Genomic DNA, 27172 nt, shown 5'->3' with positions numbered 1-27172 from the left:
GATGGACACTGAGGACAGGAGGTTCTTACTTTCCCTTTTGTAGACGTAGAATCACTGAATGAGGGCAACAGCCCCAACACATCACCGTTTTAGAGGAAAAAAAATGCTTTATTTTTTCCAGACAGAAAGTAAATGGTACAGTCCAGTCTAGTCCCATCCTCTGCCATGGACACTGCCTTGACTGGGCAGAGATCAGGCATAGTACTGCAGATTGGCTTTTTTCTTTGCTTGAACCTCTAGGATTCCTTCCATGTAATCCTCATGGGTGAGCTCTGTAGCTCCACGGCGGAGGGCAATCATCCCCTGCCCAACAAGACATATTTTAGCAAGGGCAAGTGAGTGCCGTATCAGTTCACGTTATTGAACTTCACACTAGCTTTATTTCCCTCTATGTAGAGATGGTTGCTGCTGGCTGCTCTAGAGGATTACTTACCGCTTCAACGCATACAGCCTTGCACTGGGCTCCATTGAAGTCATCTGTGCAACGAGCCAGTTCCTCGTAGTTTACATCAGGGCTGATTAGAGTGGGGAGAGAAAGAAGTCTGAGAATGCGTGCCAAACAGAAACAGGGTACAGAACTTCCTTAAACCCAACAGGGCTCCCACCACTCCACAGCCCTGAAATACCATCAGCATTAGTGACAAACACAGGCCTAGGTCACACCTATTGCATACCTGACATTCATTTTGCGTGAATGGATCTGCATAATTCTGGCTCTGGCCTCCTCGTTAGGCATTGGGAACTCAATCTTGCGATCTAATCGTCCAGAGCGGAGCAAAGCTGGGTCCAAGATATCAACGCGGTTGGTTGCAGCAATCACCTAAGTACAAGTACTGTTATCAGTCTGAGGCATCTGGAGGACAGGCTTCTCTAGTCCTCAAGGAGCCACCAAGGTTCTTCCCTTTTACATCCCCTACTAAAATGCCCTGGCCCTCAGCAGCACTCTGCTAGATCCCAACCTTGACTTGTGTATTGGGCTGGAAACCATCAAGTTGATTAAGCAGCTCCAGCATGGTCCTCTGCACTTCCCGATCACCGGCTTTTTCACTATCAAACCTGAGAAGGAAATGAGGGTAAAACAAAATGATCAGCTGGACCCTGACCACCCCACCCTTATGTTTTTAATCACACACAGAATGACCGCATTTCACACTCCTTGGTTAAGCACTTCCAAATTCCTCCTTGATACCTTGAACACTGCAACTAGAACAGTTAGCAACATCCAAGTCTCGTTATGTCCTTAGAGCTGTCCTGGCCTAAGCAGTAAATGAAAGTGAACATGGTGTTCAGTGGTGAATGAAAGTGCCTGGTGCACTTACCAGTAAACAGCTTTGTGTTGCAGCAGACAATTGAACGGATCTCCAGGCTCACACATATCACTCAAGCACACATACTTTGAGCCCAAGGATTGTGGCGAGTGCAGTGCCTGTGATTTACCCTCTTTCTACGTAGGCCATGCATTAAGCTCGACTTCCCTTGTGTACTCAGGCAAAGGAGACAGCTGGGCAGCTCCTAAGAGCTTTGCAACATGGCCTGTATCTCACCTTTTAGTGCCAATGGCATCCAGTTCATCAATAAAGATGATGGAAGGAGCTTTTTCCTTGGCTAGAGCAAACGCATCTCGTACCAGCTTGGCGCCATCACCGATGAACATCTGCACAAGTTGCGGCCCTGCAAGTTTCAGGAATGTAGCCTGGAAAGTGAAAGACAAGTCAATGTCTAGGTTTTTTTTTGTTTTTTTTTTTTTTTCAATAGTGCCAGACCTGAATACTACAGAAAAGCCTTAATTAGAACAACCATGTAAATAAAAAAGTCCCAACCCTAATAACACCAGCTTATAGGTTTAATCTCCTTTCCCCTTCGAGATGTTGTCTCTCTCATCTTTAGCTACTATTCTACCACAGCGTAAGTATTCAAAGGTTCTTTTTACCTTGGTCTGGGCAGCACATGCTCGAGCTAAAAGTGTCTTCCCTGTTCCTGGAGGCCCATACATAAGGACTCCTTTGGGAGGCTGTATACCCAAGTTTTCAAATTTCTCCTTATGATTCATTGGCAGGACGATGGCCTCCACAAGCTACAGCAAAAGAAAAATGTTATGTTAAAACCAAACTTCACAAATCCAGGCTGCCCGTTTTAGGGAGTTCAAAGCCTGCTGTCCTCATTCACACTGGTATCACCTCTTGGATTTGTTTATCAAGCCCCCCGATGTCGCTGTACTGCTCTGTGGGTCTCTCATCCACTTCCATGGCCTTCACCCGTGAATCATATTCAGTAGGAAGAGTCTCCAAGATCAAGTAAGAGTCCTTGTTCACACCCTGCAAACACAAATTGTTTACTTTTAACAGGCCTTTCAGATAGCAATCAAAGCACACACAATCAGAGGTGATCCACCAGGCCACTAGGATGCAGGTATGACCAGCTCTAACACTATCATTCATCAGACTGCAACAGCTTGGCAAGGTGGACAACACAACAACTGATGTGGCACATTTTAGAAGGAAGGGGCCCAATATACCACCAAGTAGATAGCTAAATTTGGGGCGCTTAACTGTCTGTATAAACAGGCTCTCCAACACTTCTTTTCTATACTACAAATATTATTGAAGCCATAATTTTTTAAAAATCAAAATTTTAGTACAAAAATAATCTCAGAAGGATCTGAACAGACTGTATCCTTTCTAAAGGAAAAGGCACATGCAATTTTCTGGCCAACATCACAGCTAACAGTCACAACATTACTCACCACTAGGTCTCCAGGCTTCAACTTCTCAGCATCAACCAACCCGATAACAGGCAGGAAATACGTCTACAGGACAGGAATTAAAGTAAGCAAAGCCAGCTGTACTAGGACAAGGACCTTTCCAGCATTCGTAGAATCAAAGAATCTGTGAATCTGTGCTGGTTGTAACCAATGACTGCATTGTCTTTCAAGCGTTTCTCAGTAATTTCCAGAATAATCTTTTCCATGATTTTACCAGGCAATGACAGGCTTGTAAATACCAAGCCCTTCTTTGTTGTCCTTCCTGAAAATTAGGACAATATTTGCCAGCTTCTAGCCAAATGCAACCTCTGCAGATTCCCAGGATCACTGAAAAAATACTCATGAAGGTCTCATGATGACATCAGCCAGCTCTTGGAGTACCCTGTTATGAATCCCACTGGGCCCCATAGACTTATGTTCATTCAGCTGGAGCAGCAAATCCCAAACAAGTTCAGAGTTGGCTGGGAGCTGACTGTTCCCCTTAATCATTGTCCCACACCTCAGGGCTCTGGAGGCCCCATCATCAGTGCTAAAGACAGAGGCAAAGAAGGTATTAAACATCCCTGCTTTATTTACATCCCTATTTACCAAGTGACCAACCTCACCAAGTAATGGACCAGTGTAACTTCTGGCTGCTCATACCTAACTGGACACATGGCTCTTACCTGGCGTGTAGAAGTCTTGATGACAGCACACTTGCCCTTTCTCTGAGAATCAAGGTCAATATTCGCTCCATCCTCCTCCTGGTCATTGGGGTCAACATCCAATAGCTGAAAACCAGAGTGAAAATCTTCCCTATAATGCAACCAGACTAGCGGCTTCCAAGTAACATGGAGTATAAAAAATAAAAATTTCCATTCTCCATTTGCAGTAGAATCTTGAAAGCACTGAAGTACCTTATAAAAATTTATCTTTTCTTTTCCTCATGCAGTGGCACACAATAGCACAGAAAAAGACACTATACAGCCCAGAACAAAGCAGTAGCTAATGGCACTGATTTATTTCCTCCTTACAACATCTTACATTAAGTTCTAAAACACTAATACCAACCAATCCTTGTTTTCCAAAACTGAAAATTGGCTACACTTTAAAAAAAATCAGATAAATAGATTGATTCACAAAAAGGACATCATGTAATATCTGGACTTTCCAAAGACATTTGCAAAGTTATCTCAACTGAACGCTTAAAACAAACAAAGCAGGTATAAGAAGATGCTGTGAATAGAATCATAGAATCATAAAGGTTGGAAAAGACACTAAGATCACCAAGTCCAACCATCAGTCCATCCCTACCATGTCCACTAACCACATCCACAGGCTTTTTTTTTGGCGCAGGACTCAGCAGGGAGAAGCATACTGTAGAGAATTTGCCTTGGCTGCTTGAGAGCTAGCTCTGTCAGAGAGCAGCTGTCGGGCACCATTGCTTTCTGCATGGCAGCAACCCTCTGACGCCCAGGGGGCAGAGCCAGGAGCAGCAGCAGCCTTGCCTTCTGTGCTTAAAGCCTGCCACTCAGGGGCACAGCAAGTCGAGGGTGCAGCGCTGCAGTAAAGTGAGGCACAGCAGTTTGCACAGCCTGTTCACACCGGGCAGGTGAGCAGGGTGCAGAATCTCAGCCCACTAGTGGGCAGCTACTGGCTGCCTCCCAGTCAATGTACTCCAACATGCTCTCCACTAGGCAGAGAAGTTGAGTGAGAAAGACGGTGGCAACTCAGACTGAGCTCCTGCCTAAGGATGTGACAGTTCAAGTCTCTGGGTGCAGAGAGTGCCTGAGTCTGTTGCTGCCAATGGAGGGGGGGCAGGGACTCCAGCTGTGTGAGGTGCAAGCAGGTGGATGACCCGCTCAGTATGGTGGTGGAACTCAGGGAGGAGGTTGAGAGGTTACGAACCATCAGAGAGTGTGAAAGGGAGATAGACTGGTGGAGTAACTCCCTGAGAGACACCAGGGTGATACCCACCAGGTGGAGGTAGATCCCCTGCCCTGCCATTGCTGAACAGAGAGGCAGTTTGAGAGAAGAGGAAGAGTGGAAGCAGGTAACAGCTTGGAAACATAGGAAACCCTCATCCTGACCATGCTCGGCTCCCCTGATGCCTCTGCAAAATAGGTTTGAGGCCTGAAATTTGAGGGTGAGGTGAGTGAGGGTGTGGTAGGTGACAGTGTGGTGGGGTCCACCTGCAAGGTTGACTCTGGTGAAGCAGTCGAGCCCATGCCTCAAGACTGCTTCCACCTGGAAAGGAAGAAGGGTGTTTGTCATAGGCGACTCCCTTCTGAGTGGGATGGAGGGCCCTAGAAGGCCCTATATGTTGGCCTGACCCCACAGGAAGGTGTACGGGAGGGGAGGGCACGAGTCAGGGATATCTCTAGAAAGCTTTCCTACTCTTATTCGCCCATCTGATTACTATCCCTTTTTGGTAGTTCAGGTCAGCAGTGATGATGCTGCTGAGAGAAACCTGAGGACTATCAAAAATGGCTTCAAGGGACTGGAGAGGGTATTTGATGGAGCGGCTGTGCAGGTGGTTTTTTCTTCTATCCCTTCAGTGGTGGGGAAGGATACTGAGAGAGTCAAAAAAACCCTCCTCATAAATAAATGGCTTAGAGGTTGGTGCAAACACAAGAATTTTGGTTTTTTTGACTATGGGGCAATTTACTTCGCACCAGGCATGACGGCTGCAGATGGAACTCACCTGCCTGCAAGGGGTAAAAGAATCCTAGCCCAGGAACCGGCAGGACTCATTGAAAGGTGTTTAAAGTAGGTAAGAAGGGGGAAGAGGACAAAATGAGGGTCACTGGGGTTGAGCGGGTAGTTCGAGGCTCAAAACAGAGCTCAATGGGTGATGAGGGTGGAGTTCAAAGGGATGGAGAGGGACAGGGGGATACTGCTTCCCTAAACTGTCTGTACACTAATCTGTGCAGTATGGACCAGATTCTTTTCAGCTGTGTATGGAGACAGGACAAAGGGAAACGGCCAGAAACTGCAGCACAGGAAGTTCCGCACAAATGTGCACAAGAACTTCTTTATGGTGAGGGTGACGGAGCACTGGAACAGGCTGCCAGGGAGGTTGTGGAGTCTCCTCTGGAGATATTCTAGACCCCGCCTGGACACCTACTTGTGTGACCTGGTGTAGGGAACCTGCTTTGGCAGGGGGGTTGGACTCGATGATCTCTGGAGGTCCCTTCCAACCCCTAGGATTCTGTGATCCACACACTTCTTGAAAACCACCATGGACAGTGACTCCACCACCTCCCTGGGCAGCCCATTCAAGCACCTCACCACTCTTTCTGATTAGAAATTTTTCCTAATATCCAACCTGAGCCTCCCCTGGCACAATTTGAGGCCATCATCTCTTATCTTAAAATACCAATGCAGCTAAGGGACAGAAGCTGCAACATGGCTAGCAAGTCCCTGAGCTTGCAGGGACTGCTCCCTAAATGTGTATTAGTTATGAAGGAAGCACTTGAGAATGTATTAATTCCAGTCCACTCTCTTCTTTCTTTTTACTTTTGTAAGTAGAAATCTTAAAAATCTTTTTGATTAGATTTTCTTAATTACTGTTATTTTAACCGTAGAACTCGTCTTCTTGCAAAGCTGGCAATAGTGTACAGATGTACAAGTAGCAGACCCATTGCTTTTCCACCACTCTGCTATATTTCACGTACTCAGGTCTACACTAAGTGAGGCTGTGTCACCTCCAATAGCTGTGTTAAGGACAGAAGCCCAGCTAATACCTCCCCAAGAAATGACCCTGACATGAAGTGGGCAAGTGATAAGCACTTCCAGGTCACAAATAAAACCATCAGAAAAACCTGGAAGTCTTGACTTCGGGATCATAAATAGTCTGACAACACGCCATGTCTCCAATTACCAATGGGCTCCCCATCCCTTCTCCCTCCTAACACAAACGGCGTACGCTTCTCCCCTTGCTCCAGAAAAGTACTCACCTCTATAACATTTGAGACAAGGTACGGCAGAGTTTTGTTCACTTTGATCTTCTCACTATTCTCTTTGATCTTATCTTTCATGGCCTGAAGCTCGTGGGTCACTCTCAGCACTTCGCTCTTCATGATCTGGAATCAGTTCACAGAAAAAAGAGGTAGAAATCAGAACAGCTTGGCAACATGTAAATTATATTTTTCTGAGAGTAAAATAATGATAAAAATGTAAGGCTGGGAAGACAATGGAAATAAAGAAAGGGCAATATAAAAACAGAAAAAGTCACCAAATTAGCCTAAGTAATATCTACCACTAATTTCTTCCCAGTGTCACTGAATACATTTACCCTGATCGACTTCGCAGAATCATTACAGACCACTAAGATTACCCTCACCATCAGCCCATCCCCACCATATCCACTAAGCACATCCCTCAGTGTCACATCCACATTCTTGAAAGCCACCACGGATGGTGACTCCACCACCTCCCTGGGCAGCCTGTTCCAGTGCTTCACCGCTGTTTCTAAGGAACTTTCCCTAATACTCAACCTTAACCTCCCCTGGCACAACTTAAGGCCATTACCTCTCATCACCATTACCTGAGAAGAGGCCAACCCTGACTCACTACAACCTCCTTTCAGGTAGTTTTAGAGAGCAATGAGGTCTCCCCTGAGCCCCTTCTTCTCCAGGCTGAACAATCCCAGTTCCCTTAGCTGCTCCTCATAAGATGTTCTAACCCTCCACCAGTTTCACCGTCTTTCTCTTAACATGCTCTAGACACCAGTGCTGAGTACAGAGAGACAATCACCTCCCTGCTCCTGCTGGCAACACTATTTCTGATACAAGCCAGGATGCCTTTGGCTTTCTGGGCCACCTGAGCACACTGCTGACTCTTGTTCAACCAGCTGTCAGCTAACCTCCAGATCCTTTTTCCCCACATAGCTTGCCAGCCACCGTGCCCCAAGCCTGTGGTGATCACAGAATCACAGAATCGTAGGGGTTGGAAGGGACCTCCAGAGATCATCGAGTCCAACCCCCCTGCCAAAGCAGGATCCCTACACCAGGTGATGCATGGGGTTGCTGTGACCAAAGAGCAGGAACCAGCAATTAGTCTTGCTGAAGCTCATACAATTGGCCTCAGTCCACTGATCCAGCCTGCCCAGATCCCTCTGAAGGGCCTTCTCACATCCAAGAGATGAACACTTCCTCCCAACTTGGTGTCATATACATCAGCTCAGTGAGGGTGCACTCAATTCCCTTGTCTATATCAACAATAAAGATACAAAACAGGACTAGCCCCAGTACTGACCCCTGATGAACACCACTAGTGACCAGTTGTCAGTTGCATTTAACTCCATTCACCACCACACTCTGAGCCTAGCCATCCACACAGTTTTTTATCCAGTGAAAAGCATGCTTGTCCAAGCCATGGGCTGCCAGCTTCTCCAGGAGAACACTGGGAGCAGTCAAAGGCTTTACTGAAATCTAGGTAGATTACATGCTCAGCATTTCCCTCACCTACCAGGTGAGGGTCATAGAAGATGATCAGGTTGGTCAAGCAGTACCCGCCTGTTGGCTAGGAACGATCCCCTGCTTGTCCTGCACATGCCACATGATCACACTCAAGATCTGCTCCATGAGCTTTCCCAATACTGAGGTCAGGCTGACAGGCCTATAGTTCCCAGATCCTCCTTCCAACCCTTCCTGTAGATGAGCATTAGTAGGTCTCCACTTGTAAGGGACCTCCCTGTTTGACCTGGACTGCTGATAAATAATGGAAAGTAGCTTAGCAGTCACTCACCCTAGCTCCCTTTGCACCCTTGGGTGCATCCCCTCCAGCCCCACAGAATTGTGACAGTCCAGTTGAAGCTCCAGTTGAAGCAGCAAGTTGCTAACTGTTTCCTCCTGAATTCTGGGGAGTTTATCCTGCTCCCCATTCCTGTCTTCCAGATCAGGGGGCTGAGCACCCTGAGGATAACAGGCCTGACTATTAAAGACAGATGTGAAGAAGGCATGGAGAATCTCAGCCTTTTCCTCATCCACAGGGACAACACTCCCCACCACTTAAAAAAAAAAAGGCAGAAGATTCTTGGCCCTTCTCTGGCTGTTAATATATATGTCTCTTGAAACATTGTTTCATTTTTTATAGTCTTTAACAAAGGTGGTCAGATTAAGCTCTTGCTGGGCTTTAGCTTTTCTAATTTTCACTCCACATACCCTAGCAACAACCTAGTACTCTTCTTGAGATGCCTGACCCTTCTTTCAAAGATGGCAAACTTTTTTTTCCCAGACTCTCAGCAAAAGCTCCCTGTTCAGCCAGGACAATTTTCCTCTATGCTGGCTCAGCTTATGGCACAGGGGACAAGCCTGTTACTGCGCCTTTAAGATTTCCTTCCTGAAGAACGTCCAGTCTTCCTGGACATCTCTGTCCTTCAGGACTGACTCCCAAGGGATTCTCCTAACCAGCATCCGAAAGAGTTTAAAATCTGCCCTCCCAAAGCCCAAAGTAGCAGCTTTGGTGACCTCTCCCCCACCCAACTTCACCAAAGAAGAGAACTCAATTATACTGTGCTCATTATACCTAGGGCAGCTTCTGACCACACCTCCCACTGGTCCTTCTCTGCTTGTAAACAGCAGGTCTCACAGGGCACTTCCCTGGTAGGCTTTCTTACCAGCTGTGTCAGGAAGTATTTTTTACACAGTTCACGAACCTCCTAAACTACTTCCACTGGGCTGTATCATATTTCCAGCAAATATTAAGTAAGTTGAAGTCCTTTGCAAGAACAACTGCTAGCGATTGCATGACTTCTGCCAGCTGTCTCTGTAACAGATGCCCACTGGGATGTCAGCCTTGTTGCCCTTCCCTCTGATCCTTACCCACAAGGACTTGATATTATTCCCAGCATTAAGCTCTACAACATCAAAACACTCCTGAACATAAAAATCCACTCCACTGCACCTCTTTCCTTGCCTATCCCTCCTATAGAGCTTACAATCCTCCACTGCAGAACTCCAGTCCCAGGAATGTTCCCACCATGTTTCACTGATGGTGACTAAGTTGTACTTTTGCTGCTGCACAGTGGCTTCTAGCTTCAATTGTTTGTTATCCATGCTGTGTGAACTGGTGTAGATGCACTTCAGTTGGGCTCAGTCTCACCCTAGCCCTGGCATGCTGCCCCGAGGCTCGTCTCTAGCAAGCCTGATTTTATCCCCTTTCCCCTTCAAACCTAGTTTAAAGCCCTCTCGGCGAGCCACACTAACTGCTGGGCTAGGATCCTTTCCCCCTTTGAGTCAAGTAGACCCCATCTGTTATCAGTAGGCCTAGTTCTGAATAAACTAATCTCTGATTTAAAAAAAAAAAAAAACCCTGATGACACCATCCTAGATATACATATACATACATATATAGAGAGATACATACACAGCTAAATAAACATACACACTGCACATCTATACGCATCCATTTGGAAATTATTTGTTGCTCAGTTTAAAGAATTGTGCACTGGAGTGGTCAGCAACTGAAAGTATCACGGTGACACATCAAAGTAAACAGAATATGAATTGGGGAATGGCAGAATTAGGGCTTGTGTCTACTGAGATCAGTGGGAAGCAGTGGGACTAGCAGCACCTTTGCAAAGGGATGCACCACCACCGCTTCCAGCAGAACAAACATGGAACTGCAGGTGCTGTCTTTACCTATAAGACCGCTCATGTCAAGACCTACATATAAGAAACAAACTTATCACTTGCTTCTGTAGAGAAAAACACTTCTTGTTCTCCACAAAAAGCATATCACCCAGCTCTAGAGTAACATCCATTACTTATCTCCCAACAGACAGCAAAGCAAATCAAAACTTGGGCTCATAGGCCAACTTAGGCTGAGGAGATGGACCTCTGGGAGCTTCTACCTCCATCTGCTGAGAGCAGGGCCAGCTGTGCTCATGCCATATTGCTCAGGACTCTACCCAACTTTATCTTGAAAGCTCCTAAGGACAGGACTTCACAATGGGCAGCAGAGCTTCTCTGGACAACCCATTGTACTGTCTGACTGCCCTTACAGGAAAAAGGTTCCTGCTGCCCCAAGGAACCTCTCATTTTTTCAATTTATAATCTGCCCTTTTTGGCTCAAGGTAACCTTAACCTGGACCTCAATATGACATAAAACCTTTCTAATAACAAAAAAGAAACCTCACCAAAAAAACAGAAAGACAAACCAAAAATATGTTGGGAACATGGTAGATAACTTACATTTCATACATCTCATCATCATTAATTTTACAAATTTTTCTGTGAATTTTTCTACTAACTAGAAAGAAAATCAAATAGAAGATAAGAAAGTTCTGTAATCCCCACCCAACAACAAGCACATTTACATCCCAAATTACCACACCTAATACAGGTGGTTCTTGGTGGTGCGTGAGAGACAACCACACACTTTTTACTCCTGCTCCTAGCTGTTGTCACAGCCTGACAGCTCTGGGAGCCCCACAGACAGCAAAACCGCATGGTCTCTGAACTCGCTGCACCTGAACTGGCTTACGTAGTTCTATGTAATGGAAAATCCATTCTTCTCTATAAACTGTTTAAAACTCTTGATATTAAACACAATACTGTACATAACAAATAATTATTCATAGGACAGAACTATTACAATAATTTATAAAGAATCTGCTTCATAAAAATGCAAAAATTTAGAAATTTTATTCTACATAGTCTTGGAAACATTCAAGGAACATTCCTGAAATGTTTCCAAGCTTACATGAAGGGAGTGCGACCATAAATATTTCTGCTACTCTGAGTACGATGCTCTTACTATAAAATGGAAAAAGCTGCTTATGCTTACTCTATTCTGCAACTTAAAAATAAGACAAATTTATTTTTGCTGTCTTTAACACATAAAAGAGTACGCTCCAAAGTCAACAATGCTTGTAGAGCTTTAAGCAGCAGGATGAAGCGGCCCTGCACAGCTTATGAAAGAACTGATCTCAATTTTGCTAACCTCAGGAGGCAGGGACAAGCCTAAGATAAAGTTGTCTTCCAGGTGGGATGTGCCCATCTTGGGTCAGGTCTAGGCCTTGTCCTATGTAACCATTTCCTCAGTGACCAAGATGAGGGGATATATGCAGACAACACCAACACAGTGGAAAAGTCCGTGTGCGCAGAGGTGGTGGGGCTGCTACTCAAAGGGACCCTAATAATGTAACAGCAGGAGGGCAGCCAGCAAATGGAGGAAAGCGATCATCCCTCTGTACTCAGCACCTGTTAGATTCTATCTGGAGCACGGCACCCAGATTTGGACCCCCCACACAGCACACATCGATAACCCTGCCTGAATTCAGCCCAGGACCGGCAGGCTGGCCTGGCAGGAGCACAGGTGCTGCGAGAGGTAACTGCGGGAACAGGGCTTGTTCGGCTCGAGAAGCAAAGAGGGGGATGAGAGGCAACAAAGACTGAAACAAGAGAGGTTCAGGCTGTACATAAGGCTGTACGTATCCTCACGAGGACGGTCCCACACTGCTACAGGCCTCCCCGAGAAGCAGCACGACCTCCGCCCACAGAGCCTTCCGATCGCACAGGCGCAGGCCCAGGCGGGGCGGCAGCCCGGCACGGCCCTCCTGAGGCCCCAGCCGACCCGCGCTGCCTGACCGCGCCGGAGCCCCATCGAACCGCCGTCCGTCGGCTTCTGGGCCGTAGCCTTTCCCACACTTCCCTCAGCGCTCAGACTCGCTGTTCGCCATCTCGGCTCCCGACGCGCTAACGCCCCCGGCCCCCCGTGCTCCACCACCGCCCCCTCGGTGGGCGCTAAGCCCTGCTCCCCCCGGGACCGGGCCCGGCCGCGCTACCTTGATCTCGCTGTCGAGCAGGCGGGTGCGCTGCACGATCTCCTCCGTAGACATCTTCAGCACCTCCTCGCCGACGCCATCCTGCGGGGCACAACGGCACCGTCAGCCCCGATCCCCGGCCCGGCCCCGCTCCCCCCGGCCCGGCCCGGCCCGGCCCGGCCCGTACCTCCGACTCATCCCACACCGACGCCATCTTTCCCTCAGCGAGAGAGCGGCGCGCGGCCGATTCCTCACAGCCGATTCCTCACGGCAGATCCGGCTCTCCCGCCGCCGGGCGCGGAGCGCGCGGCAGAGCAGCGGCAGCTGTGGGGGCTCGCGCCGCTCCCCGTTCCCGCCGCGACTCCGGCCCCTCGGCGCGGCCCTTCCCGTGCCGAATCTGCGGTCGGGAAGGCGGCAGCCACAGCGCCGGTCACGTGCTCCGGCCAAATCTGCTGCGTGATGGCCCCGCCGCCATCTTGGCGGGGGCGGTGCCGTTGCGAGCGCCGCCCCCCCCTCCCCGCGCCCGCCCCCCCTCACGTGCGGCAGACGGGCCGGTGGCGGCGGCAGCGTTTATTCCGGTCAGCGCGCGTACAGAGGTGCGCGAAGAGAGGCGCCCCGATGCGGCGACACCGAGGGGCAGCCCGAGGACGCGCCCCGCCGCCCCCAGCAGAAGGACCCCGCGGTTCCCGCAGTCCCGGTCACACGTATCCGGGTTTCACCGACAGCCGGCGGCAGTTGGGGCAGCCCCGCGTCCCGTTGGTCTGCAGGCACCTGCAAAAGAAGGCGGGCGGGTGGCAGGGGCTTCCGCCGCCCCCGCCGCCAGTGCTGCCTCTGAGCACCGGTCACACGGGCGGGCACGCAGCCGGCCTGGGCAGCCACGAGCTCTCGTACGCGCGCTGCAGCACGTTCCTCTACACGAGGAAGCCGCGTCGCTCTCCTTTCCTGCTAGGGACGGGACTCTGCGGGCAGTCCCATAGTGGTGTAGCGTCACCCTGATGGTGTATTCTTAAATACTTAAGTTCTGGAACTAAATGTAAGATGATGTCCTTCGTGACGGTAGCACAGTAACGGACTGAGCGCCTTACTCAGCTCCATACGCCTCACCTACCAGAGCGAAATGGAGGGGTTCAGGGGAAAAGCCAAACCGCCTGTGGGAGCACAGATCTCCCAAGAGGAAATAAATGAGATAATCTGTGAACTGAGCTAAGCGCCTACAAGGCAAGGGATCGAGGTGGATATTATGACTAAATCTCACCCTCTAAAGGCTATGGCTAATGAGATCCTGTGGAACACCTGGGGAAGACCATACACAGCTGTCCTGTTCTGGGCACAAACTGCTCCTTACTCTAACATAAGGGCAAAGATCTCCAGTATTTCCAGCTCATTACTTCAAGTGGAAGAAGTGGGAGCAAGGCAGCGCCTGCAGCTGGTTGTTCTTCTCCCCAATAGATTCTCCACACATGCCACAGTACAGCTCCATCTCCTCCACGCATTCATGGAACTTCACTACATGGTCACGCAATTCTCGCTGCTGCCCCTTTGTGCGATAGATCCTTTCACACAGACAGTGGAGCTTCAGCAGACCAAGCTGCGTGTGAGAGGCAGAAACAAGAAAAATGAACAAGGTGAAGACAGAGCAAAGGGACAGGACCACTACAGCCCCAATTAGTCAGCTAGAGAAGTGTCAGCATAAAAAGATGCCCAAGGGATAGGATCGGTCATAAGGACGTTTGGTCCTGCAGCACTTCCCGCCATTAACCCTATTTCTCTGCATCACAAAAGGGGACACCACGTTTGAAGCACTTTGATGCTTTTTCATAAAAATGGTGTTTCTGAGCTATGCACAGCCTACACTGCATTTTACTTCCCTCTGCCTGCAGCCAGCACTCAGTTCAGCTGCGGCACAGGCCAAAAGTATTCAAGAGGAGACCCCTAATCCTCCAGCTCTGCAGTTGCTTCACATTACGTTATTAATGCTCCCCATTTCTCCCTGTTTATCCCATTGTAATCCCTTCCTCACTTTTCAGACCTGCATGTTGATGCCAGTGCTTATAACTAAACACAACAAAGCATCACTTGGTTAATATAGACTCATCAGTAAGCAATAACAATAACATCTGGATACTTCAATGCTTGGATTATTAAATTGCTTGACAGAAGACTAGAGAAAGTAATGAAGAGAAGCTATAAGATCCTACCTTGTTCCCTAGTCCCTCTGCCAGTTCCTGTGCCTTTTCAATGCTTTCCAGAGCCTGTAAATGGAGAGCATATATTATCAATTCTCAGTCTGATGTATCACAAATGTACATGTATGAATGCCCTGACAGAAACTGAAAGAAGTAAAGAGCTACAGAGTGAAATCTGAATGAACAAACATCCCTGCAACCCTGAACACATGGCTGTCTGGTAGATATATCCCACCAAAAGCCCACTCAGAAGAAAAACTTTGTTTCAGAAGAAAAAAAAAAACCACAACCCACACAGATAACCTAAGAGCATCATTTCTGTTCCAGCCACGTCATGCAAAGAAGGGCTATGATGCTGGCAGAGGCTGGGGTTTCTAAGCAGAGAGAATACACTCATTTAAAATCAATTACACAGTCTTCAGGGTTGGGATGAAGCAGTAAGTAAAGCAGTCTTGTCCCCATCCTGCCTTACAGGCCCAATCTCTTTGAGCAACTCCAATTTCATTTTTAGAGGAAGGGATCGGCACTACTAATGTGCTTTTCCATTTTCTTGCTCTTCATGCATCCACTTTGTCCTACTTACATATAGCACACTGTAGAAGTGTACTGCAAGTAATCTTTTCCAGTTTGAAGGAAAGTGTTTAGCATGGCAACTGTTATATCAAATGAATATCTACTTTCCCCTACATGTCAGAACATTCCCCGCTGTTCTGATACTCAGTCTCTATTTCCCAGAACTACAGAGACCCACTTCAGGTTTGTTGAGGGGGAAAAAGACATTTCCCCTGAACCACGATATTGATGAGGAACATTATCAAATTTCTACACTAGAATAGTAGGTAATGCCAAGTTATAGGAGTTGAAAACTATCTGAGATGAAAGAATGCACTCTGAATACAGAGGAGATGGCATTAAATCAGGGCATCAACAGCCTAGGATAAGGGATTTGCAGAGGAAGTAGGCAGGAACCAATGGGTAGCAGATAAAATATTACTGAGTGGTGTGCCTAGGAAGAGTGACTGTATACTGGAAAACTTGAAATTAATTACTAGATTAAGAAAGTGAAGCATATAAAGTGGAAGGAAGAGATGCTGAGAAGTTCAGGGGACAGTTTGTCTAAGAGAGGAACACGAGACTGCACGAGAGTTTGGGCAAATAGGTTGTGACAGCAGCTGGGGAGGAATTGGGATAGACACAGTATTAACTACATGCAATGAAAGGAAAGTGGGACTAACTGTCTGAGGAAACTGCCCCAAGAAGGCCAGGATAAGAATAGGGAATCTGCAAGTGGAAAGTTTTCTTAAGTAACTGATACTGGGATGCAGCAGCATGAGAAATGGAAACTGGGACGGGTAAACTGAGGAATAACCTTGGGCAAGCATTCAGTGCTTTGACATTTAAGGAGGTCATGTTTGGGGTGATGGGCATAAGGTCCCTGACCATTAGGACAGACTTGCCTCTAACGCTTAGTGCAGAAACCAAAACTCATTCCCTTCTTTTACAGGTAACGGTGAGATTAGGGCTCTCTGCAAAGCCCTTGCCAGGGTTTCACAGAGATCTGCCTGTAATATCAGATAATGGCAGTGGCTGAGGGAGTGTAGAGATTAGATGAGTACTCTGAATATTTTTTTGTTTAGTGGCTTACCTGCGTCCTGTCCCATATTTTTGAATACGATATATGAGAGATACATGATATATGAGGTTTCATTAGGCAAAATTTTTAAGTCCACAGTTTTTTCTTCCAATGCAAACAGTTTTTACTTAGTAAGATTGCAATGTGTATTTTACCCAATTGATTTCCCACTGTAGGGAACTCAGATGCTGATTGCACTTTGAGTGTGTTTTTTTCTGACAGGTACATGCTTGTTTTCCTTCTGAGAAGCTTCATTTTACCTCATATACTTTGTGTCTCTCGTTATTGATAGGAGTGAAACTTCAGATATCTACACCCAGAATGGCACCCCAGTGTGTCACTATGTAAACATTCCAGGTCCTTCCTTCAGCACTGAAGACTAACTTTTGAGCATTTTCTTCTCCAGCCCACTAACAGTGGGATCTGCTGCATCTAGTACAGTCAGGATTTTAAGACGTATACACTGCCTAAGCACTTTCAAAACAGTGAACTTCACCCTCTTATACTATATTGACCTGTCTATTCTCAAATCCTTTTCTGCTAATTTCTCTGCTTCACGTCATGAAACCTTTAGTTTCTCCAGGAATTTATGGTCACATTTGTCTGCAAAGCACATGGTGGAGCTGTAGGGCTGTCTAAAAATGATCACAGTAATAAGCTTAGTCATATTGCTAGAGAGTAGGCAGCAGAATCTATTTTAGAGAATAAGTTGATTGCCTGCAGTGGCAGAAGCAGACTTCCTTTCCTCAGTGCTGGTTTCTCAGTGTAGTGTTTAAAGTCATCAGGACTGACTAATGAGACAGTTCTGTAGGTCACCAGCCTGACTCAGAATGGATGTTCATACTGCTAGCAACTAATTCCTGGCTTAGAGGAACCATCTGGAGAAATGCAATTACACAAGCAAGAGACTGTTGGTAGAAAAAAGGAGGACAGCTCTCTATGCATCGGATGGCATTCAGCTCAGAAAATGACTGCTCTCATCTCATCTAAAAGACTTATGCAGAAACAAGTTTGTTACTGACCTTGTCCAGCTCCTTTTGGATCATCCAGCACTTAGCCACTCCTAGCAGCACCTGGATCTGACCCAGGCGGTTTCCAATCTCTGTCATGATGCTCATGGCAGAATCATACCGGGGAAAAGCTGTCTGCAGCGGCAGGGAGGAAAACACATGTTTTGCTATGACCCGCTTTTCACACCCTCTTCCCATCCCCTCTGTCTTTTATGGTAGCTGTACCTGCACATCTCTGCGACTGAGATGGATATCAGCAAAGCACAGCAGACACAGTGCCTGCAGAGGCCGGTCACCATGCTGAAGGGCAATCTTCATGGACTCCTGAAAGAAATCAAGTCTTTGGTCAGTAAGGGAGCTGAGAACAAATGGAGCGGGGCTGTATACTCCAGACACTGAAGGGTCAGCTCTGGAGAAATGGCACAGCATTTTTAGTTAGTTTAGAAGTACAGTCTTGTTCATGTTCCTAACTAGAGGATGTTCATAGGATCAAATTTTGGGGCACGCACTACTGCTAAAACCAAGCTCTAAGACTGGGAGATGGCGGTAATATCTAGAGTTAGGTGTGAAAGTCATGGCTTCCCTCTTCCTCCCAGCCCTGTCCTGTAGGCAAGATCCCACTGCAGAGACCTCCGCCAGCTTTGTGTCTGCTTGCACCCTTATACCTCACAGCAGTCCATAGCATCTGCCAAGCGCCCCAGCTTCCGGTAGGCCACTGCCATGTGATACTGGCTCATTGCACGGTACTTCAAGCTCCAGCCTGCTCCATAGTCATTCACCAGTTCTGCTGCTTTACATGGGAAGAACAAAGCTTTCTCATAGTCCTGTAAGGCAGACAGACAGTAGTGACAGCAAAAGACCGAAAAAGAAAAAAAAAAAAAGGGAAAAAAGCAACTATTTTTGATTTACTAATACTGCAACAGCTAGCAGATTTTTGTACCCCTTTTTTCCCCTGCCTGTCCTCTTCTACGCACGTGCCCCGCTTTCCCTATTGATGTGAATATCAAACTGCGGAAGGTGGAATTGCCATGTGCTGAATTCATATTGCTCTCTATTTTCAGGACACTGAATATGCTGCCAGAATCATTTGTTCTCTTCTGTAGCTGAAACCTGAAAACTGTCTCTGGTTTTATGTTCTCTCTGCTTTCAGCATATACACGGAACCCTCATGTTCTTCATGTGGCAAGTCAGTATCTCTCAGAGGCTGGTTATTCAGCACTGCAGGAAGCAGGAACAAAATAATAATGGCCTCAGCAAATCCACAATAACTAGTTAAAACATACATGCAAAAAAAAAAAAAAAAAAGTCTACACACCTTTCTGCATTAAAAAAGTTTAGAAATAAACCTTGTTTTATGATAAGTACATAAAAGTATTAAAGGTATCTAAACCATTCTCAAGTGAGATACTACAGTTTGCGAGTCTTCCATTAGTGAGAAAAATCAAGATTTTTTCAATAAGAGATATGATTTGTTGCATTTATAATGGAAGTTAGAACTGCAAATCACCCTCAATTCCTGCCTGGTTTTGTACATACAAATAACTATTTGTCTGCAACAGTAGTTGAACTAGAATCCTTTGAGTTCTGCCTACTTGCAGACACAGCCTCCTCTGATGTGATCTTTGAAGCTAAGTTTAATCTTTTCAATTCACATCTGCTTCTGCTGCACTACATAAGCATTCCACCAATCCTTACTGCAAAGAGGAATATTCTCCAATGATTTTACAGTGTAGATATTAAAATTTGGAACATTCTGCCAGCACTTCACTTCCTACAGCAGATATGAGTTGAAATTCACAGTGCGTTCCATAATGAAACAATTGCCCTCCCATCCTCCCTCCCCTTGGATTACTGCACCTTTATCTGGGCATAGAAGTTCCCAAGGCTACAGCAGACTCGACACTCCAGCATCTTGTCGTCATTGTTGTGTGCATAGCGTAAAGCTTTTTCAAAGCACTCCAAAGCCTTCTGGAAAATGCTGAGGCCCAGGAAGGCATTGCCCATGCTGAGGCTCACCTGGCCATTCAGCTGCGGGCTCACAGTGGTACCCTGCATGTTCAAGCATGTCTTACAGTAAGATATTGTTTTCTGGAATTCACAGAGTTTCTCATTGCTGCGAGCCAGGTTTAGATAGCCCTCTGTAAGGTAATTTGGGTCTTCCAGCTCCCGTGCTGTGTCAATCTGTACCACTGCGAACTTCAAGTAGAAAAGACTGTGTTTATAAAAGGCATGTAATTTACTTACATACAGCTCAAACACTCACAGAGTAGCATCCCGCGCTGGAGAAGTGGCACATCCCTGAGCAGGGCAGCATGGATCACACGTCAGTGTATACAGTGAGCAATTAATTATCTGAAGGTTTACACATAAGCAGTCTATGCATGTGAGCAGTCTGAAGAAACCTCTTTCTCAGCCTCTCGGACATGGAAATTGAGCTGGCAGTTAGTGGAAGAAAAACGTTAAGTGACCCTGAAGAGAAGCAGGAGAGGCAGAAAACCTCTGGCAACTCCACTTTCTTCTGCTCACATAATTAATTCTGCTTTCTCTGGAAGGTTTTAGATATTGAAGTACTCAGTTAAAGAAACTAAGTAATTTTATACTAAATTATACTCTATTTATACTAAAAATTATAGTCTAGTATTGTTTTTTTCCTTCTATGAGTCCCTGCATCCAATTCTAGTAAATTTTAAGTCTTTTTTCTTCTAGACTTCATGCTCTTTGAGCAGAGATTCTCTTCTGTGCTCTGTGATGAACCAAGCACACTGCTGCCTTGAATTAATACTCATAGCAAAGGTAAATATTCAGCAATTTTCTCCATATGTGTTTTCATTAAAGACTAGCAGTCAGATTTACAGATAACAATTCCTAAAGGCACTAACTGCTTCATTTTTGCACACTGGCAATACATAATAATTTAAACTACTAGAACATGTTGTGTATTCCACAAGTAAAAACCAATACAATTGCTTATGCTTGGGTGTATATGTCCACCCTCTCCTTAGCATTTCAAGAAAGCTGTTATGTGGACTCATTAGCACGTGTTAGCTTATTCTTTCCTGCATTCCCTTACCTTTATGTAAGTTCTTCATTACTTCTTGATTGCCACAGCCTGATTCCATGGTGTGAAGCAACTTTTCTCTCCGAGAGACTGAGCATCATAACTCTACTTAAATCACAGTTAATTTCGTGTGTTTAATTCAAAGGCCCATTTTTCCCCGTTATTTCCTCTCTCTGTGATTAATGCTAATGTTTTCCATCCTCTATCTTTGATAATTTACAGTAAAATACTCAGTTTGACTCAAGCTATTTGTTTTTCCTAATACTAGGAGGAACTAAAATTCACCTAGTCTGATCCCATTTTTCTGTTCTCTTCAGGGGTAACAAATTTATGGTTCGAGTATCTTGGGTTCACTCATTTGCCTTTTTCTTGCTTCCGTGAGGACTTCAATATTTTCTTCAGGTAGCTACACCTTACCTTTTTGGATTCTTTCTCCCCTAATCAGTCTGTTGTTTCTGCCACCACCTAGTCCCACAACGTTCCTCAGAACTTCTTGTCTTCAGATGTTTTCCATATGTGTTAATACCCCTTTTTACTTCATGCTAATTATCTGTTTTGTAGATGAGGTTTTGACATGTGCACAGGTTTACTCATAAGATGACTCCACCACTTCTAAACAGAGCTACCAGGAATTTTTCAATGAGACGTGGGCACCCTTCACTTTTTGTGCTACGTGCTGAATGATTACTAGTCTAATAAGAGGAAGTCAAAAACATCAGAACATCAAAGCCCTTTAGTAAGACCCTATTTTAGGCTGGGATAGCTACTTAAGACTGTTAAATACTGTCCTGTCTTCCAGATTCCTCAGTCACTCTCTCGGACACTGTCTGCTACTATATGTATGCATCCTCTGACTTCTTAGATCCATTCATCAGCTTCTTTTTATTCATTTCATCAAATGCATTTATCATCATGCTTTTCTGTATGTACCTTCAGCTTCTTTTTGCCACTCTTTGATCAGGCCCTATATCCTTTCTCCAATGCCGTCCTCACAACTGGGAGCCCCTCTCTGACCTCCTCCTTGAACATCTTTCAACATCCACCCCCCACTCCCAAAAAAGAATCTCAGTTCCCCTCTTTAATCAGTCCCCATGCAAACAACTGTAATAAAAACATTAGATCTGTGACAGATACCAAGCAGTTGAACAAGATAACAGACACCTCCTCACAAGACTAACACTTATTCTATAGAATCTACTTGAAGATCTCTATTTACCCTGATGTTCACAGTGAAAAAAGTTTTTGCTGTAGTAAAGGTTCTGTTTTCATATCTTTCTCTGAAGCTTCATCACATGGTGTGCTTGTATGAGGAATAAATCAAGAAAGGTCCTCACGATTACCTAGAGAACCTCATTAACCTAGGAATCTTGAAGGATGAGGCCCAATAAGAAGTTGTACTCTGTGTATCTTGTAAGCTGGAGCTATCAACACAGCGATTAAGGCAGCTCACAACATGCTTCCAGTAGCTAGTACATGTTACTCTATGCAACATAAAAGCCCTGATTTTACATTCTAATCTCCAGCCACACTCTGTAGTGGTTGTAACACAATGGCATGCATTCATCTCCAGTTTGCCTTACCTTCAGCATATCTTTGTATCTGCCCATCTCTGCATGAGCAGTGATGAGGCAACCCAAAACGCGAAACCTGCCAGCAGGATCCGCAGACTTCTCCAAAACCCTCATCCAGACTTGCAGAGCCTTTTCAGTTTGATTAGACTGGTAGAGATGGAGTCCTTTTTCTATCTGTTGCTTTGTCTGGTCCTGACCCATCTCCCATGCATTAAAAAGCCTCATATACTAATCTCTGAATGCAGCAAAAATGAAGAGCCTGAGAGAACACAACATAAAATGCCCTAATACAGGAGGGCAGGTTGTGTGCTCAGAAAGCTTGGAGCTATAAAAGCCCAGCCATGCCAGGCAGCTAGAGCTGTGGAAGGCAATGGCAAGAAGTGGTTGTTTGGCAATGAAGGTAGAATCCCAAATCCACTAAACGAATGTCTTGCTTGCTAAGACTACATCAGTGCATTCGCCTGTCCAACCCCATCAACAAAGACGAAAAGCACAACGGGGAGAAAGAGAAAAATCTCAAGTGACTGGAGTGAAACTCAATCTGAGCAGCCTCTGCTAGGCATCTCCATTGGTTGCAGCTGTTCCTGCCAGTCTGGCTCACGTGGCTCCCAGGAATGCTGGTCAGGCTTCCAGCCTCCAAGGTCAGGGTGAGCCAACTGCCCACCCCAGCCTGCCAGTATGCAGCTTATAAATACCTCATGGAGGGACAGACAATCAGCTGCAGGCACAGGGATGTTATGTTGTCTCTTTTCTCACTTGCCATTTTCTTTTGCAAAAGCACTGTGGTGATGGGGCAGCCTGGGAGGTAGTAGACTCAGCTAGCATTGTATCTTTAGGAACAATATATACTCTGAGAAGTAGGTTACGTTTTAAAAAGGAATTCAAAAATTCCAGTATGTACACTCTGCTTGCAACAATGTACCTGATAGTGGAGCGTATCCAGAGAAGGCCACAAAAATTATCCAAAAGACAGAACACTTCTCCTACAAGGACAGCATGAAAGAGCTGGGGCTGATCAGCCTGGAGAAGGCTCCAGGGATACCTGATAGTGGCCTTTCAATGCACAAAGGTGAGCTACAAGAAAGAGGGGGACAGACTCTTTAGCAGGGTCAGTTGTGACAGAACAAGGGGAAATGGTTTCAAGCTTAAAGAGGGTAGATTTAGGTTGGATATAAGGAAAAACTTTTACACAGTGAGGGTGGTGAGGCACTAGAACATGTTGCCCAGAGATGTGGTAGATGTCCCATTCCTGAAGACTTTCAAGGCGAAACTGGATCAGGGCTTGGGCAACCTAATCTAGCTGTGTATGCACTGGTTCATTGCAGGGGAGTTGGACTGGATGACCTTTAAAGGTCCCTTCCAACTCTAAGGATTCTATGATTCTGTACTTTGCCAGGCACAAAATTCTGCCTCTTTTCTCAGGACCTCAGCTGGCAATGGAGACTGTTCCTGTGCTCAAGGATCAGCTCTGTCATCAATTTACTGCCAACATGACACTGATGGCTTCACTTCTAAAGATGATAACCACCCTGAAAAACTTTGTGACTGACTGTTGCTCACTGCCATCAGATACCTGTGACAGTCCTCCAAGAGTCTTCACCAGAATTTGTTAAAGGCATTTTTGAAGTTCTACATCCAGACTTTTCTGAACTTTAACAAGGAATTACAGTGAATTGAGACAATACATTTCTGCACCATCTGCTTTACATAAGATTCTCAGCCCAATTTGAAGACAGCTTTTAATTCTCCTGTATATCTTTGAAAGAGTAAAGTTAGACTGGTTACTCTAGGAAGCAAGTTTCATGCCTCTATTGATCTGGTATGCATTTTTAAGGGATCCAGCCTTTGAACCATTTATTGACTTACTCTGCCCTTCAGAAGAAATACCTAACTGTGGGGGGTGTAAAGATGCATAAGGGATACAAAAAGTTTTTCAGATACGGAAGTCCCCGACACAGTTTTGTGAGTCTTTTACTGGCCAAATAGAAGAAATGGGAATTCAGATTTTCAACAACAGACCCAAATACAGAAGCAGGCATATCTCCAGTTATGTCCATGCTTCCATATGAATATGATGCCTGGGGCCGTGGGCAACCAGGTTCAGTATTAAATGGGGAGGTTGGTGACTATGCCTGTGGCAGGGGGGCTGGAGATTCATGATCCTTGAGGTCCCTTCCGAGCAGGGCCATTCTGTGACAACTGATGGAATGCTGGTTGGATCATCCTAGTCTGGGTCATAGCTGCCTAAGGAAACACAAACCCAAAAGAGCTTTCCTGACATAATACTCTTAAAGAAATCAGGACACTCAAGAATAAGGAATCAGAGGCTGGAGATTCCATCCATACCTTTATCCAAAATTCTATCAGAAAACAATTGAAAATACATATTTCTTAATGGCAGAAATCTTGATACCATCAGGCTTATTTTCTTTTGTGAGCTTGTAAACTACATGATAATCTCATTATTTAATTTAGCACTGTTTTTCAGACAGGTGATGTTCTCGAAGAATCTCTGTATACCTCAACTCTGGAAGTAAACTATGGAAAAATAAACTACAGAAGACTGAAGGAAAGAAAAGCTAACAAAAAGCTGGTTAATGCAGTGTTAAGTGTAAATTTAAGTGTTAAGCCAACGCTTAAAATTATCTTGTTCTTAGATTTCAGGGTTTCTTTAAAAGCCTGATTCAGAATACAAAAAACCCTCCTTCCTGCAGTGATTTTTATATGCCTCTCCAGAGGCGGGTGATGGGATGGACCCGTGAAGATAGATCCCCGTGGAAAGCAACAATAATGATGTAGCCACCGGATTTCTGGACCTGTAGACACTTAAGAGATCCAGAGACAGGAGCCATAAAAGAATTAATCTCAAAAAGGGGGAACAAACAAAGTTATATAATTCTTTGCTGGAGCAGACTACTTCACTTTATTTTCATACCTTATTTTCATAAGTCTGTAACTTAAACTCATCCTGATACTTTTGGGCCACTTACTGAAACGCTGCTTTTACATCCCATGAGGATGGATATCTTGCAGCCTGATAAAGCCATTCTACCAGGGAAATGATCTGTCCTGCATTTTGCTGATCACAGCGTACTTCCTTGCTTTTGACTTGCATGTTATTCTCCAATGAAACAGTGCTTAGTCTCTTAAGAGTCCACTAAAATAATCTGCCAAGTTAGAGAACCACCAAGCTCAAACTAATCATTCTCAATAAACAGAAACAAACTGTGATATGAACAATACCCACCTTGAGCCCAATAAATCTGTCTAAACACAGAGGGGTAAGTGGATAGCATCACCTAGATATTGACTACGTGTACCTGAGAATTTAATGGCAGGATGATCAGTCTGCAGCTCAAGACTGCTCTGGATCACATGAGAAAGAAATACATTACAGCTTCTATATTAAACCAATTAAATTGATTAAATCAATTAATATCAATGGAACTGCAAATAAGCAAGCTTGCAAGATGCGTGGAAATCACAGAATCTCACCTGTTACACTATGAAGCTAAAGTCATACACATATTGACTTTCTAACAGTGACCATGCTAAGCTGTTCATCTCCTTGCCCATTACTTTTCATAATGTATCCCCTGTGGCTTCTGGGAATATGAAGACAGCAGAAGATAGGGGTAAAAATCAGGAATATTGGAGCCCGGAGTCAAAACAAGTAGTGAGAGCTAGAGGAGAACATGAGAGGAAAACAATTCAATATCAGGACTTAATCCACAGATTTGTGTTTTCCTGTTGATATTGATGAACTTAAGAACCTATGCAAAATGCTAATTTTCAGAGATTAATACACTGGCTCTTATTTACAGATTAATAGTCTATTGATCAGTGGTGGACTTCCAAAGGCTAAAACAAAACAAAATACCATCCATAAAAAAAAAAGAAAAGAAAAGAACGCTATCTACCCAGGGGGATCTACCATTCAGTTCCGTAAGTTACGATGGACAAAGCTGCTATTAACCAATTGGGTAAGATAGGGCTTGCAATCTCTGTAGCACAAGAGGGAATCTTCCATCCCAAGTAAGCAAGCCACTTCTCTGATTCAATTGTTTCTCTCCATCTTTCACCTCAGACATATTTGAACTGAAATATCTCCAGCCTCCCTTCTCAACAGCTGCAAATTAACTGCAGTGATCCCAGCACACTATGGAACAGGTGGCTTGGCGCCTCACTCTGCAATGGGGCACTGCAAAGGAAGGAATGCAGCACTGAATCCTGGTGCTTGCAAGTGCTCTCGGATTTACAGTCATGTAGGAAGTAATGGGGTGAAACCAAGTATGCCATTTAACAGAGGAAAAGAACATGAGAAAAGAATATAGCTTCCCCTGGGTGTGCTTGCACTCTGAGATGGAAGCCAGCAGAAGGAAGTATCCTACTGAACTGTAGAATCGTTCATAAACATAACAGAGTCATGGTCATTGTGGTACTTTCCCCTCTGAGAGGGCCAATACTAACATCAAACTAGTGTCAAGTTTCTGAATGAATTATATTCTGCCTATAACAAATATTAACCTTTAGACAACAGATTGCAAGTAATTATTGTACTTTAGTTCTAAAAGCAAAGCAGGCTTTGGTTATCACAAATTTTTGCCTATCATAAAACCTGAGCTACCATGAGTCCTGAAGTGTTATAAAACTCCAAGAGGTTTTATGAAAATCCAAACCTGGTTGGATTTCCCAGATTAGTATTTCCAGGGACAGGAGCACGAGGGCTGCAGACACTTCCATGTTGCAGGATCAGGACAAGTTCAGCAAGCTTAGTCTTGTCTGGGGTAAGGAGACTGTGGGAGTGGAAGGTATGGGGCTCGTAGGAGTAGAATGAGATGACTTGTCCAGAAGTGCTTATCCAATCCTACATACCACCATGCACACATTCTGTTAATATATAGCTCATGTCTGGTGTTATGCTGGAGTTAATCAGCCCTTCAAACACCAGAAAACACATTGCATGGGCAGGGTGTAAGGCTGGGTATGTCTGCAACTCATTCCTCAGTGAACCACATATTAGCATTATCCAAGATGTTTAGAACTTGAGCAGGAAATGACACAAATGGAACCTAAATAAAACATTTTCATTTGCACTCAAAGTAGCTGATCAGCATGGAAGGCAATTCTGTGCATCCAGAACAAGTGACACTGGATCATGAAAATTTTTGTAGTTCACAAGTAAGAAACTGAAAGACAGTT

At 45.3% G+C, this 27172-nt stretch overlaps 2 protein-coding genes across 5 annotated transcripts; both read right to left on the bottom strand.

Annotated features, from left to right (window-relative positions):
• Positions 1-87: 87 nt before the first annotated feature.
• PSMC3 (proteasome 26S subunit, ATPase 3) lies at positions 88-12868 on the bottom strand. The gene is made up of 12 exons (XM_031593403.2): positions 12700-12868; positions 12534-12614; positions 6700-6825; positions 3427-3531; positions 2744-2806; positions 2178-2315; positions 1931-2074; positions 1545-1693; positions 960-1056; positions 675-820; positions 434-515; positions 88-303 (listed from the first exon to the last, which is right to left on the bottom strand). The coding sequence occupies exons 1-12, from the start codon at positions 12724-12726 to the stop codon at positions 193-195; spliced, it is 1269 nt and encodes a 422-aa protein (XP_031449263.1). The 5' UTR covers positions 12727-12868; the 3' UTR covers positions 88-192.
• A 167-nt stretch (positions 12869-13035) lies between these two features.
• RAPSN (receptor associated protein of the synapse) lies at positions 13036-27140 on the bottom strand. 4 transcript variants are annotated; one of them, XR_016466843.1, is made up of 8 exons: positions 21980-27140; positions 19199-19537; positions 18007-18165; positions 17567-17665; positions 17354-17476; positions 14711-14764; positions 13404-14100; positions 13036-13283 (listed from the first exon to the last, which is right to left on the bottom strand). XR_016466843.1 is itself a non-coding variant. In XM_090140872.1 (8 exons), exons 1-7 carry the CDS (start codon positions 22193-22195, stop codon positions 13897-13899), a joined length of 1194 nt encoding a protein of 397 aa, XP_089996998.1. In that variant the 5' UTR covers positions 22196-27140; the 3' UTR covers positions 13036-13283; positions 13858-13896. The 4 variants fall into 4 exon arrangements, 3 of the variants coding, with proteins under 3 accessions (XP_089996998.1, XP_031449269.1, XP_089996999.1); XM_090140872.1 differs by having other exon boundaries at positions 13858-14100; XM_031593409.2 differs by having other exon boundaries at positions 13901-14100.
• Positions 27141-27172: the final 32 nt, after the last annotated feature.

The sequence above is a fragment of the Phasianus colchicus genome, chromosome 5, assembly GCF_987193195.1.
Source record: "Phasianus colchicus chromosome 5, bPhaCol1.hap1.1, whole genome shotgun sequence".
NCBI classification, from domain to species: domain Eukaryota; kingdom Metazoa; phylum Chordata; class Aves; order Galliformes; family Phasianidae; genus Phasianus; species Phasianus colchicus.
This window is presented reverse-complemented; position numbering and strand designations above follow the sequence as displayed.